Consider the following 13,374-nt stretch of genomic DNA (forward strand, 5'->3'; position numbering starts at 1 on the left):
GTCACGTGACGTGAACTACCGGACTTACTTGCATACTGCCAGCAAACCTTAGCATTGGCTGATGCTGGTTGATGTTGGCTAAATTATGGCTTGCGTAGCCTACTGTTGATTACTGATGGCTCAAGATGGTTATATGATTTGTATATTTGCCAATGGTAATTATTTGCTCTAACAAAGCCGCGAATGTTTTCATTCAATCTGAATGAACCGGTTTAGTTGTCTGCAAAGTTATGCTGCGGCGGTTGGGTACGTGTGCCAAAGGGGGAGGGGGCGATGACAAATAGACTGAAGCGTCGGACGAAATTTGAAAAGCGGGTGCGGTAGTAAGGAGGATGACCATGAAGGGGAAATGAAAGAGTGGTGAGAGAGAGAGAGGGGCGAGACGGCATGTGTCAAGTGTCGAGGCGGCCGTTTCGTCTGTGGTGATATTCCTGACCTAGAATTCACAGGCTTATTGTCGGTCGCGAGAGAAGAGACACACCTTAGTCAAATAAGATTACACCTGTGCGTTTGGTGGGTGTTTTGTGTAACAGCAGAAGTTTTCCTTTCATTCAGAAGACTCGTGCTGTTGTCTTGAAATACTGAGGAGGTGGTCCCACAGCATAGCTTTGTATGGAGACCTAATGTAAGTCAAAGAATGGTGTAGAGCACAATGAAAAAAAACAAGGAAAGATGAAAAATTGTGTACAGATTAGTATTGCTAGTGTGTATGGTTCGAATAATGAGTAAAAAAATTGCGAACTGTGAATAATTAGTCATCTTATATGCGAGTGATTTGTGATATATTTGCAATACTAAACAGCAGAAATATTGAAATAGCAAGCAAAATACAGTGCACCACATATCCTAAGTTAGCTATGTAGAAGAAAAAAAGTGTTCTTGGACAAAATCACTTAACGTTAGACAAAGCTTTATATTCAAGGGCAGTTCGCAGCGAATAACAGTGCTGAGAAATATAATACAGTGTATTTTCCGTAATTAGTTCATATTATGGGTAAGAGAATAAGGTTAGGTGTAGTGAAGGCTGCATTTACGCTAACTAGGGATTAATGATAAAAACAACTTATTTGCTGAAAGTACACAGCTCGATGGGTTATGGTGGAGTGACATGTCTATCAGCGAAGGATTGCGTGACTATGTTCTTATCGGTAGTGGCCACAGACAGCCACAAAATACCAACAATGACGCGCTTCTCTTTCATTGATAATCATCCCTAAAATTTTCATCGCATTTCCTCGTTCACTCACGTGGTAACACTGAAATGCCACCTAGTTATGATTCTTCAGGGTGACTGTTTTTCAGTGTACATGTTGCAGACACAGCAAGAGCAATGGGTGAAACTCGAGGGTTTCACAGTTGTATAGAAATGCACGGTCAAATAAGGCGCTTGCCGATGCAAACACACTCCAGAAAACCTATTCTACAGGAGCGCATATCATTGCTTCACCTTACTTAATCAATAAACATAACTCGCCAGAGATCCCGAAGCCGCATTTCACAAAGATAATTTGACTTCTTAAACTTCAGTTTATGTACCTTTGGTTACAGTATCTCTTAGTGCAGCACAAACTATGCACGAATTATATTAGATAATACTTTCAAATGTAGACTATGGCAAGTAAACTTGAATAACATGAGACTCACCGGTCTATTATGAATTCGTTTGTTGAAAAATGTTATTGTCTTCCAGTTGATGTCCTGTTTGAGCGTTTCCTTCGGGGAAAGGCCTCCGAGGCCGAATATATTCGCTGTTGTCAGTCGAGTAGAGACCTGCAGAAACTGCTCTGATAGCACTGTACCTGGCAGTCTCGTGTCAAATCTGCAATGTAATGGAGGTGTCTTTGCAGTTAAAGGTGTATAATCTAATCCCTTAACATGTGTATCAACACAAGTCCTTAGGCGTGTTTCAACTGGTTCTGCATCTTCAACAATGAAAGGCATCGCCAGGAAAGAAGAACATGGTTTGATGACAAGTTACATAGCCAAATTTTTGGGTTACTTATATATGCAGCTTTACGCTTCGAAAAGTATGGAAGAACTATTGCGGGGTGCGTTACCAAGCCTAACGAATGTGTGCTTGCAGAATGAGGGATGTTCCTCGCACATGCGTCGACCGACAGCTTTTGGAATCATGCCTTCACGATCAAGAGCATGTTGGCAACACGAGGATAATTAAAGAACAGAAGAAGCCCTAAGAGCAGCACGTGGTTTATTCTCGCATAATGAAAGCTGATTAGAGGCTATTTAGTATAAGTAAAAAGCAAAGAACTCGCTTACCAAATGAGCTTTAATTGTTCCAAATTTCTTAGCACCTAATAACGCTTGTCGGCGTCCATGAATACTTACATCACCGCACCGTTTTCTTTCCGCCTGACCACAATGCCGAATAACCGTCCAGACTGTTCTTGTGAAACTTCATAAACCGTATCGTTTTCATTGCAGCGTTGTAACTTATCTTCTTCGAATACAATCGGCTGGTAGCTGTGACCATCCGGTATCATCTGAAAATATCAATGATGAAGGGCTGCGTCGTCGCATTTAGGAATACTCGGCACATAAAAATTGGTAAGACAGACAAAGCATTTTTGGAACCATATCGGCCAGCATGGGTGCCGTCCCTTCACAGCACATTCGTGCGCAAAATGTTTCCATAGGCTGTTCCCATCAATTACTGACAGTTCGACACTTCCTTAAGTCACAGGTGTTTTCGTCCTAGCCCCGAGACACATCTGTTACGTCACTTTATTTTCTGCGAGAAACGCTCTGGATCAGAACGCTTGGAGAACCCACTCCTCATATTGTACGCCCCTTAATAGTTACTGGGGTTTTACGTCCGAAAACCATGATATGATTGTGAGGCACGCCGTAGTAGAGGGCTCCGGAAATTGTGAACTTCTGGTGTTCTATAACGTACTGTCAGCCGCAAAAGTTTGCGGGGTCTGCAGCGCGTGCCAGAGCGACAGAAAACTGTATTGCTGCGCCACCCACCGACACGCTGCGTAGTGTCGAGACTATGGGCCGCGGCACCCGCGATTTGATCCGGATCAACGGTGCGCTGCCAGATCGCGAAGGCCGCGGCCGATAGCCTCGGCACCACGCAGCGTGACGGTACTTGGCGCAGCAATGCATGATCGAAGCAGCGCGAAAGACGAAGACGTAAGAAACAGTGTGCACAGGACTAGCGCTGTTTCACTCTGTTTCTTGTATCTTCGTCTCTAGCACTGCGTCAATCATGCAAGCATTCCTATTAGCCCAACTTCCCATTCTACTGCAGCAATGCAGTTTTCCGTCGCTCTGCCACGCACTGCAGATCCCGCAGTCTTTTTGCGGCCGACAGTACGCCTAGATCTAAGTACACGGGCTTCTAGCCCCATCGGCCTCTATCGAAATGTGGCCGCGGGGGCCGCAATCGAGCGCCATAACCACCAGACCACTGCGGCGTGTACTGTACGCCGCTTCGTCCTAACTGAAAGGTTGATCCGTAAAGTTTACTACTCAGCTAGGTTCAAACCGTATCATTACACGAAAAAATTGTTGTCGTTCTTATTTATTAAAAGCAAGGACATTTAGCATCGAACTAATGCATCCCCAGCTACAGGGAATGAATCATGTATGATTAATTAAATAAAGGTTTCTAGAACACATGCGAGTAAATATTTTGACAGACTCATCAGTCGGCGTTCCCCATAATAGCATTGCTTGAATTGCGAACGTTTTGGCATAAAGCATATTAACGAGGCACAAGTGTTGGGCAGCCCTTATTGCCACGCGAGCTTAGTTCTTTATTTTGATGGATAACGCTGCAATTTTCAACCATTCCTATATAAAAGATATACCGTTCTGCTGACGGTAAGATTACCGACGGCTGACGACTGTGATCGCCGCTATCATTGTACAACGTGCATTTCTTGTATTTTGAGTTTTCAATTCCTCAGCACAAGTTGGTCAAATAAAGAGTACTGTATTTGCCATTCTCACTGCATGCCTTCTTCACCGTCACAACCACGTGACATTTCATAGTATCGTGAACGCAGGTCAAGCACAAAAGAAGCCGATTATAGTAAGCCCAAGTATGTGGTGGCTAAAGCTCATTAATAAGTGTGAATAATTAGTTATAGTGCTACACAGTAGTGGTTAAAGGCTTAAATTGAAAACGAAACTTACGCATTGCACAGCGAAAAACTGCCAAAGTCAACAGCAGATGCGCATGAATGACTAAGGGACTCAACTAAATTAGTACTCATACATCCGTAGTTATGTTATCTCTGTTTTGTCAGTGCATCAGTGCACTTCCTCTGGCTCGCTCACTGGAAGCACGCTTCCGTGTATGGCGTCGACTACAAGCGTGATCCGCGCCAATGACGCCCGAACGATGTAGCATGGTTAGGCACCACTTCTTTGTAGCAAACATGGTGTCAATTTTTACAACAAACGTGAGGTTGGCGGACCTGCTCAACCGCTTATGTAAATTTAGTGCTCCTTGTTTTTCCGATCTCCCCGCGTCTCATCACACTGGAGAGTATGGCGATGTTGTCTGACTGCAGCAAAGATCTTGGGAGCCTTGCCTCACAGCTCATCAGCCGAAAAAAAACCACACGAGCCCTTCTGTAGTTCTCGAAGACAACGGAATTAAGTGATCCCATGTAGTTACGCTACCTTGTGCATTGGTATCGTGGATTGCGTGTACTCATGCTTTCTCTCTCTCTCTCTTTTACCCCCCATTACCCCCCCTATCCACGGGTAGGGTAGCAAACCAGACGCCGTTTAGTTAATCCCCTTGAGTTTTTTCTCGATAGATTGCCATTAGTGAAAGTAAAATATGGTGCCCTATATTCTTCTCCTTCTCCCTCTCTCTCCTCCTATTTTTTCTTCAGATACTTGTAGTGAAGCCTTGGAACTGTGTAATGGGTAGCGCTCTCCAGCACCTTCAAATGGGTCGCCCTCTTCCGATCCTTCCTGAAAGAACGCCGCTCGCGCTGAGAGTCCGTGCTTTGCCTTGACTGCCGCTATTGCGTATTGCCGCTGAGTGCCGTCAGGTAAACGCCTCAACATATTCATTATATCAAGACGAAGGAGCGAACTAGGCGTGCGACTGCCTAACTTCCCTTTCATTTCTAATTCTCTCATTTTTCGAGTGAGTCATTAAGCACAGGATTAAGTTTTACAACGTTGCGCATACTCACTTGCACGCGGAGCCTAGAAGGCGTCAAGAAAGAAACGTTAACGGCCACGTCGTTGAATTCCTCGCCAAACAACGGCGGTGAGTCCGGTCTCTTCAGACGCGCCGTGAATCCGCTACCGTCCGCGTGGCGTTCTTCGCTCTCCGTGACGTAGCCGTATTCTTCGGGGAAGAAACACGCAGGCATCGTGCTGTCCGTTGACACGTACTTGCACCTGGGATGCAGGTAGAACACACATTTTGATTATGACGAGTCATATTTCGCGCAAGTTATCGCTTTGATGTTTCAGGTGTACGTGCTACGTTTCACCTCAAATGGACGGAATTATGTGTCAGTGGAAATAACGTTGACACAATTTCGTATTCATTTCGTGAGAAAAACACAAGAAAGTACCTGAATATTTTACTCTTTCTTACACGGAAGAAGTCCCTATATACTCCTAATAGTGGCTTTAAATGCGTAAACATTTCTATGCCCATCCAACGAGAAAACTGTCCATCCGTCCTTTTGTCAGATTAGGCGATCGCCAATATAAAGAAATGAATGAATAAGAGCAAGTAAGTTGTCACTCCGCTGATTGTATTTCAACCGGGAACGTCACGCTTCAAATGCAAGTGCCCTAGCCGCTACGCTACCGATGCAAGCGTGCAAAAGGTGAACATTTGTGACCTCCGTGAGTGCGCTGTAGACGCGGCGCAGAATAAATATAGCACGATAACACTGTTTAGGAAGTCTTCATTGAATTTCTTGGAATAAAAGCTCTCTGAAGGACGAGATGTGAAGATGACAGGGACGGCTGTACATATCAGGAAAATTAAAACCGAGAAATTTTGATGCCAAACACGTGTCGCGCTTTCGGCCTGTCGTGAAGACGCATGGTCTTTGCTTTGTGCTGAAACCTTTCTAGCGTCTAGCCTTATCTCTCTAACATTCCAAGGTCCTGAAAGCCTTACCCTCTGCGTATGCATCGGCCATAGTCAGCGAGTCCACCTGTGGTTGGGTCCAGGTTGCAGTCAACACGAAGCGGGAAGGACGAGCGGTAGTAGACCTCGACGTACACTAGCACAGCGCAGCTGGCCAGCACCGTGACCGAAAGCAGGAGGGACACGAGTGCGCACAGCAGCGGCCCGCGTAGCGAACGGTGCAGGTGACCGGAGGAGCGTGACAGGGAAGACTCCTCGGGGATGCTGGCGAGCAACTCGAGAGAACTGTCTTGCAATCCCTTCTTGGCCTCAGCAGCACGACTGGGGCAGTAGCTGAAGGTCGATGATGCCATTTTCCTGGAAGAGAAAGAGAGCGAGAGAGAGAGAGAGAGACAAAAAATGAGAGAAAGGCAGGGAGGTCATCGAGAAATATAGCAACGAATTTGCTACCTTACGCTAAGTGGAAGGTGAAATGGAAAGAAAGATGAAAGGGGAGCGATGAGAAGAACATTTACGCGAACAAAAAGGAAGAAAAAAGGTGCGGAGCGGGAGTACTATAGCCTAATTTGCCCCTGCCACAAAAAAAAAGTTCAATAGGACATCACAGAAGTATATCGTAACGAGTACTTGCTTTCTATTCATCGTGACCATATGCCGTTTGTTAAAATTAAGTGCTGTCGTTCGGCGCAGGCCAAGCCAGGTTGTGTGAGAACTTTCACGATTGCTTTGATTGTTCAAATAAGATTGGGCACACGAGGCGACTAGCCGAGTTTATCTTGTAACTAACGTGGTCACCTGCGTTAACACTGGAATGTTTGGTCGTGCATGTACGAAAGCCGGCGTGCTTCACCGGCGATCAGATTATTCGACGATCGACGACTACACTCACCGCTATCGTTGTATTCTGAGTACAACGCAATGCATCGATATCCACACTGCACACTACACAGAAATGCCCTGGGGTTTCACGTAGCAAAAACACCGCATGATTAGGAGGCGCGTCATGCTGTGGGGGATTGATTGATTGATTGAATAACTTTATTCAATACAGTCCTGAAGCTCGGTTTTATAGGCCGAGGCGGCCCGCGTCCACATCGACACCACCAGTCCGAGACGGGTGGCGGCGTCGTGGGCCTTCTGGACAGCCCTTAATTGATCGTCGAGTTCGTCGCTCTTGATGAGCCGCATCCACTTCTCCCATTCCCGGTCGGGATCGGCGAGAGAGGCGGGGCATCCCGCTATCACGTGTCTGATTTCCATGACGCCATTACATGCATCGCACACTGTCCTTAATTCCAGCTCCGGATGAATTTTATTCACGTTGTACGGTGTCGGGTAGGTACCCGTCTGCAGTAACCGCTGACTGACCGCCTGTGGTCTATTTCATTTTAGGTGTGGCAACGGAAAATGCCTACGCTGCATGTAGTAGTGCTATGTAATTTCGTTGTACGACAGCAGTGAATCTTTTGGGTCCCCCGAATGGTCATGGACGTCACCTCGAGTTTGACCGGCACGGCATGTCAGTCCTCGTGCCCGGTCGTTGGCGACCTCGTTGAGGTTCACTCTGGTTTCGTCCACTTGTCCCATATGCGCAGGAAACCATCTGATGACTTACGCATTTGGCTACTAGGCCTTTCTCAAAGCTTTTCACCGCCGTTTTCGAGTCACCGTATACGTGGGTCCATTTGTTACTCCTGACCGCCAGGGCTATCGCGGCCTGTTCTGCGACAAATGATTGCTTACTTAGTACGGGGGACTCCACATTAATTTTGACCACCTAGGTCATTTAACGTGCATCTAAATCTAGGTATGTACCCAGGTGTTTTTGCACTTCGCTCTCATCTTGTAAACATGCACTTGGCTCCCAAGCCCATGTCCTCCAGCTTTCCAGGGCAACACCTCGATTAGCCACTAAGCCACCAAGGCGGGCATGGAGACTTCACTGAAGGAAACTTAAGGCAGCGGAGAATCAGGCTTTGTGAGTGTTGATACCAGTACTCGTAATTATATAGACTGGTTGTGCACTGTCATTAACGATGGGTCTCGAATATAAGAATCAACTGCCAGACTCGAAAAGTATGAACGAGGTTGTTACTGGCTACAGGCATTGCGCGTTATGGTTTACCGTCTTCGGTTTGATTGTTTCTCAACTCCACATGCTTAAGTGCACTTTCGCGGACTGTCTTTGTCCCAGGGCGCGTCCAAGGTAAATGGCGTACTTCCGCTACACACGCAGGCGCCGAGAACTTCGAAAGCGGAACATTGTCTATCATTATGACTTACACTAAGTACATGTGATGCCGTGGGGCCGCCCGTTTTCCGAATTCATCGGAAAAGATTCCACGAACAACTGCCGACTCGCTTAGTAAAATTTATCGTTTGGAGAAGGTCTACATTAACACGAGAACGGTTGTGAGAAAGGCAATTGACACGAGTGCATAAGACGGCGCGTATGTACCACCTGAGAATACATTTTCGGATGACGGCAGTTGAGCGCGAGTAAGAGGGAAGGCGAAAAAGGTTATGGAGTGAAGGTTGACGACAAAGAGCGGTCCACAAGAGAATGAGAGAGAGAGAGAGATGAAGAACAGAATTGAGGCTAACCATGTGTTAGTACGCCGTTTGCTACACTGCACTGGGGTGGGAAAATGGGTATTGAAAACACGATGGATAGATAATAATAATAATATCTGGGCTTTAACGTCCCAAAACCACGATATGATTATGAGAGACGCCGTAGTGGAGGGCTCCGGAAATTTCGACCACCTGGGGTTCTTTAACGTGCACCTAAATCTAAGTACACGGGCCTCAAACATTTTCACCTCCATCGAAAATGCAGCCGCCGCGGCCGGGATTCGATCCCGCGACCTTCGGGTCAGCAGTCGGGCGCCATAACCACTATACCACCGTGGCGGGGCACGATGGATAGATAAGAAAGGAACATCGCAAGGACATTGGTGTGGTCCTCACCTTGTTTCAGCACCCAGTGGACAGTGACGTTTGTTAGTGAAGACGTTGAGAGGGAGTTATTGCGCATACGACTTTTAGAATAGTATTTACAGCCAAACGTAAACGCAATACGTGCGTACAAAAATAGTGGTGTTCTTGCTCCGTGTGTTATCCGGCTGCGGAGTTATACGTAAGCTATGCTGATGACGTGTGCTATTTGGCGTCCTTAACGTGCGTAATGCTTGCACACGCTGTAAAACAGCGTTATGAAAAACGGAAGTACCTAGCTATGATCACTGATTCTTGTCGCGGTATTGTTTCATGCTAGTAACTGAAGCGAGCGTTCCCTTTCTCTAAACTCACGTGTTACATGCAGGAAACGGCGCTACAAGGCGGAACGAAACAAAAGCGCAGTCGTCTGTGTTCTTTGCTTTCGTCCCGTCTTATTGCGCTGTTTCCTCCTTATAATCATGAACCGACCAGCCCAAATGCGCACCCTTCCGCAGTTGACCCGTTAGGTTAATATTGATGACATATCTTTTCCAATTAATCAGATCGTTCTTTCATTGTGGCATCCGTACGCATAATATTTCGCGTTCGCATGAGAACCACAGAGTGGTCGCCTAAAGGTTTAACTCGGATTACACATGTCTCGCACGAGGCACCTGGCGGTACCCTGTTCTGTAACATCGCTTCTTCATGTGTTTCCTGTTCGTTAAAGTGCATAACTTGAGTGGATTTGTAACGTAACGCCCGCAAAAGGCGCTTGCGTTTAACGCATGCAGCGTGGCGAACGTTGTCCAAAAACTGTCGACTGTCACAAATACGCATTGTTTTTGTCACCTCGTTTAGCTGCCTCGCGGCACTGCTACCATAAACATGTGCTTCGTGAACGTATAGGGTAGTTTACGAGGGCTTCTATTGAAGTTCTGTATACTCTGAACATGAAATAAAAAAGGAGCAAGAAAAGTCCGCTACATGGCCACTGCCTCCTTATATCTAAGGGTGTGATTTGAAGCAAATTATTGACCTCATCATGAGTTAACTGTGCAACGATCGTGTAGATGACACAGTGATCGCAGCAGGTACAGTCGCTTATGTTACATGAATTTGTTGAACTCTTATGTTACACCTTGTCATCTTGGTATTAGTTACTGTTGCGTAAAGCCACGATGAAAAAATCTCGTGAACTGACGCACTTACGATGAAGTCTCCGCACAAACAGGAGTGTGTATCACTGGAACTGTCGGTATATGGGGTTCTATTTAACCCTCCTTCCTTTCTTTCTTTTTATTGCTGCTCCACTGAGTTGCGCGTTGTAGACTTGGCACGTCGTTAAATAATCTCAGTTTAGCGCTCGTCCTACGTATGTCGATTTGTAATATTGTGTAGCATTCACATCGTCCATGGATTTTAGTGCAGCACAAGTGCCCAACGCTATAATGATCATTACGGAACGTGAATGCAGGTAAGCATGATCAACCGTGAGCGAGGACTTCACGCAAGTGCCACGAAATAGACATCAGGTAAGTATATAAATCAGTACGACCAGAAATACCGTACGTACGAGAACGCAAACGGACTGATACGCACTTGAGGTACGTCAACCATGAGGACCGCTAACTTATCAAATGCATTCAAGATGCAGACGCTCATGGGCTCTACCCTTTCGTGAACTTCCAATAGGCCGTACTTTTGCGATTATTATACTAGCGGCACACAACTTAGTACGTACTCTGGTGGGCTTCTCAGTAACTGAGGTGGTTGTCTATGCTTCGACGGCATAAAAAGGCGTTTCTGACTTTTGAAAAAAGTGTACACCGACCACGAAAATAACATGCACCAGACGCAGCATAAGCACAGAAAGTTGTGGCGTTAAAGTGTTTCAAATGTTCACTTAACAGTACGTGTAAGTGTGCTAGCAGAGCGGGTTTCTGAGCAAGCGCTACACCTGTGAGCTCGTTCGGTCCAGCTCACTCAACAGGACACAACGTCCGACGACTGCACGCAATTGTGAAACGCTTCAAATGCTCGTGCCGTTATCACCGCGTGAACACTCGGAGCTTTTCCGAGGTAAAAATGCCGCACTGCGCCAGGTCACCTCTTCCCTCAGGAATACAGATAATGTTCAAATTCTCCATCTCGCTAACACTACTTAACACTGCCTTGTGAGTACGTTCAAGCAATCCTCTGTGTGTTGTTGTGGATCGGAGCAGCGTTTTACTACAGCAGGTGACGGCTAAAACGCTGGCTCCAGTCCAACTTCGTGATCTCCCCAACACTAAGGGGTAAAGTACTCGTAAACGGCCCGTCAAAGCTATGCCTAGAGCCACCATAAACCATCGCGATAATGCTATCTCGAGAAAGTGGGCTGTTTGCTGTGCTGCAAGCTTGCGCGGGTGCAGCATGAGAAAAATATGCGTACACGGTTCATGCGTAGTGTACGTTTCCTGCATTTCCATGCGTTGTAGAACGTGGCGTCGTCCTGCAGATAGCACTGACTGATATGCGAGGAGCAGTTGCTGAACGGCACAACGGAACCTCAGAGGCATCGCGAAAGCCACTAATGGCCGCGGAAACTGGGCTCAGAAATTAGCGCTAAATATGTGCAACTTTCTTTCATGAGGACGATTCTCAGCAAATCCTAAAGAATAGAAAGTCAAACTGACGCATTAAAGGTTATGTCCGAGCTAGTGAGGTTCTTCTTCGAACTACTCGACCATGGTTTCCTCTAAAAAAATGGTTTAAAAGAACTTCGACTCAAAATGCCGTTTTACAGGACCCAACGCCTTGCCTGTTATAGCCGTGATTTTGAGATAGTAGGCTTCTAAGCATAGCCAATACTCCGTACCGTAGGGGCTAATAAATCACAAGGTCAACAACCCCTGACGTAGCTGTCGCGGAAGTAGTTCTAAGCTGTGAACGCGTGCGAAGTAAAGCACCAGCTCACCTGTCCCGTTGCGAACCCGAGACTGCGTAATTCTAGCGCACATAGCAGACGATTGAGATAAGAAAGAGAGTGGGGGAAGGGGGGGGTGGAGGCTGACGTAAAACGATCTCGTGGGACGGCACTTCTGGAAGGGCGCAGATAAGCTTGCGCTCCCTAAACTGGGGCTCTAGATCTCTGTCCCGCCGGATGCATCCGTAACTCACGAATACCGAGAGATACGAAAGAGAAAACCAATTGGGGGATGGGCACTAAACAAGTCCTCCAAATCTGCCTTGCGGTAGCCAACACAAGGGAAATCATTCTAAAAGAAAGTAAGCAGTGCCATAAGAGGCCATGAACATAAGAGAAGGGAACCGTACCACATAAACGCCGATTATCCTCTCAGGGTTCTACAGATGAGTTCGAGAACACAAGTAGGCCCATGTGTTCTAGGAATGATTCTTTCGATGAGCAAAAAATTGAGCCACGTGGTAGGACTTCATCGAAGAAGAAATTGCTGACGAGGGAAATCTTTAGGTGCTGAGGAGAAGCATATATGTACAAAGAGCTAGGGATAACTGACGCAGTAACAACGTAGAATTGCGGGCAGCGCAGTATATGAAAGGCTAAGGACAAGGCAGCTCACGTCCTTGAAAAGCTACTGTTATTTTACTGTTATTCACGCAAGAATGGCGTTAGCATGCATGTAGAAACAATTATTTGTATCACTACGTTGCGCCGGGTGTTCACGTGGTATCCTTTTATGCCAGATACACCTTTAACACGTTTGCTTAGAGTAGGGGTCTCAGACTCACTTCAGATAGTGGGTCGCAGTCACGAAATTTAGTCCCGCAAAGGCCGAGACAGTGAAAAAGGTTGAAGCGGGGCTGGAGGCTCGAAGGTGGGGGGATTTCCCGTAGCTTATTTCTGAAGGGTATTAGGCGTCAGCAGTCGAGACACATATCCATACTGAGTTTAACATTGACTAAAATGTGGGTGCCTATATGGAAACCGACCGCTGTCATCAGGTAGAGTCCCTCCTCGCGGTGAGCAACAAGGTCTTCGGCAACCACGGGCCGCTAAGAAGTCACCTCCTGAGCCAAAAACATTCGGCGAGAAACCTACCCCTCCAGCCCCTTTCTGGTGCCGACAGCTGGTCCATTGCGAGTTGAAGGCTCATTCACATGTTTATTAAGAAAATAACAAAAATAGGGCCACGGCAGTCATGCGCGGGCGGGCCGCGTGTTTGAGACACATCCTTCAGACGTACAAGGGTGCCTACTGATAGTTCGATTGTAAATCACACATCACAAAGGCCTGCACAGACAAAAAGACTCAAATGCGCAACTGCCAGCGTGCTTTACCACCGGATTGAGCGACGCCCCGTGTACGT

The 13,374-nt window shown here is 46.7% G+C and overlaps 1 protein-coding gene across 2 annotated transcripts in view; it reads right to left on the minus strand.

Moving 5' to 3' along the window:
• LOC119390585 (sucrase-isomaltase, intestinal) overlaps positions 1–6,478 on the minus strand; it is a 41,019-nt gene extending 34,541 nt beyond the window's left edge. For both annotated transcript variants that reach the window (XM_049414871.1, XM_037658180.2), the window contains exons 1-4: positions 6,134–6,478; positions 5,184–5,394; positions 2,347–2,501; positions 1,645–1,819 (exon numbers count right to left, since the gene is read on the minus strand). In XM_049414871.1, coding sequence (XP_049270828.1) covers positions 1,645–1,819; positions 2,347–2,501; positions 5,184–5,394; positions 6,134–6,456 — 864 coding nt within the window. In that variant the 5' untranslated portion in view covers positions 6,457–6,478. The remainder of the gene's footprint in view (positions 1–1,644; positions 1,820–2,346; positions 2,502–5,183; positions 5,395–6,133) is intronic.
• Between the last annotated feature and the right edge of the window lie 6,896 nt (positions 6,479–13,374).

Source organism: Rhipicephalus sanguineus, chromosome 4 (assembly GCF_013339695.2).
Source record: "Rhipicephalus sanguineus isolate Rsan-2018 chromosome 4, BIME_Rsan_1.4, whole genome shotgun sequence".
In the NCBI taxonomy this organism is placed as follows: domain Eukaryota; kingdom Metazoa; phylum Arthropoda; class Arachnida; order Ixodida; family Ixodidae; genus Rhipicephalus; species Rhipicephalus sanguineus.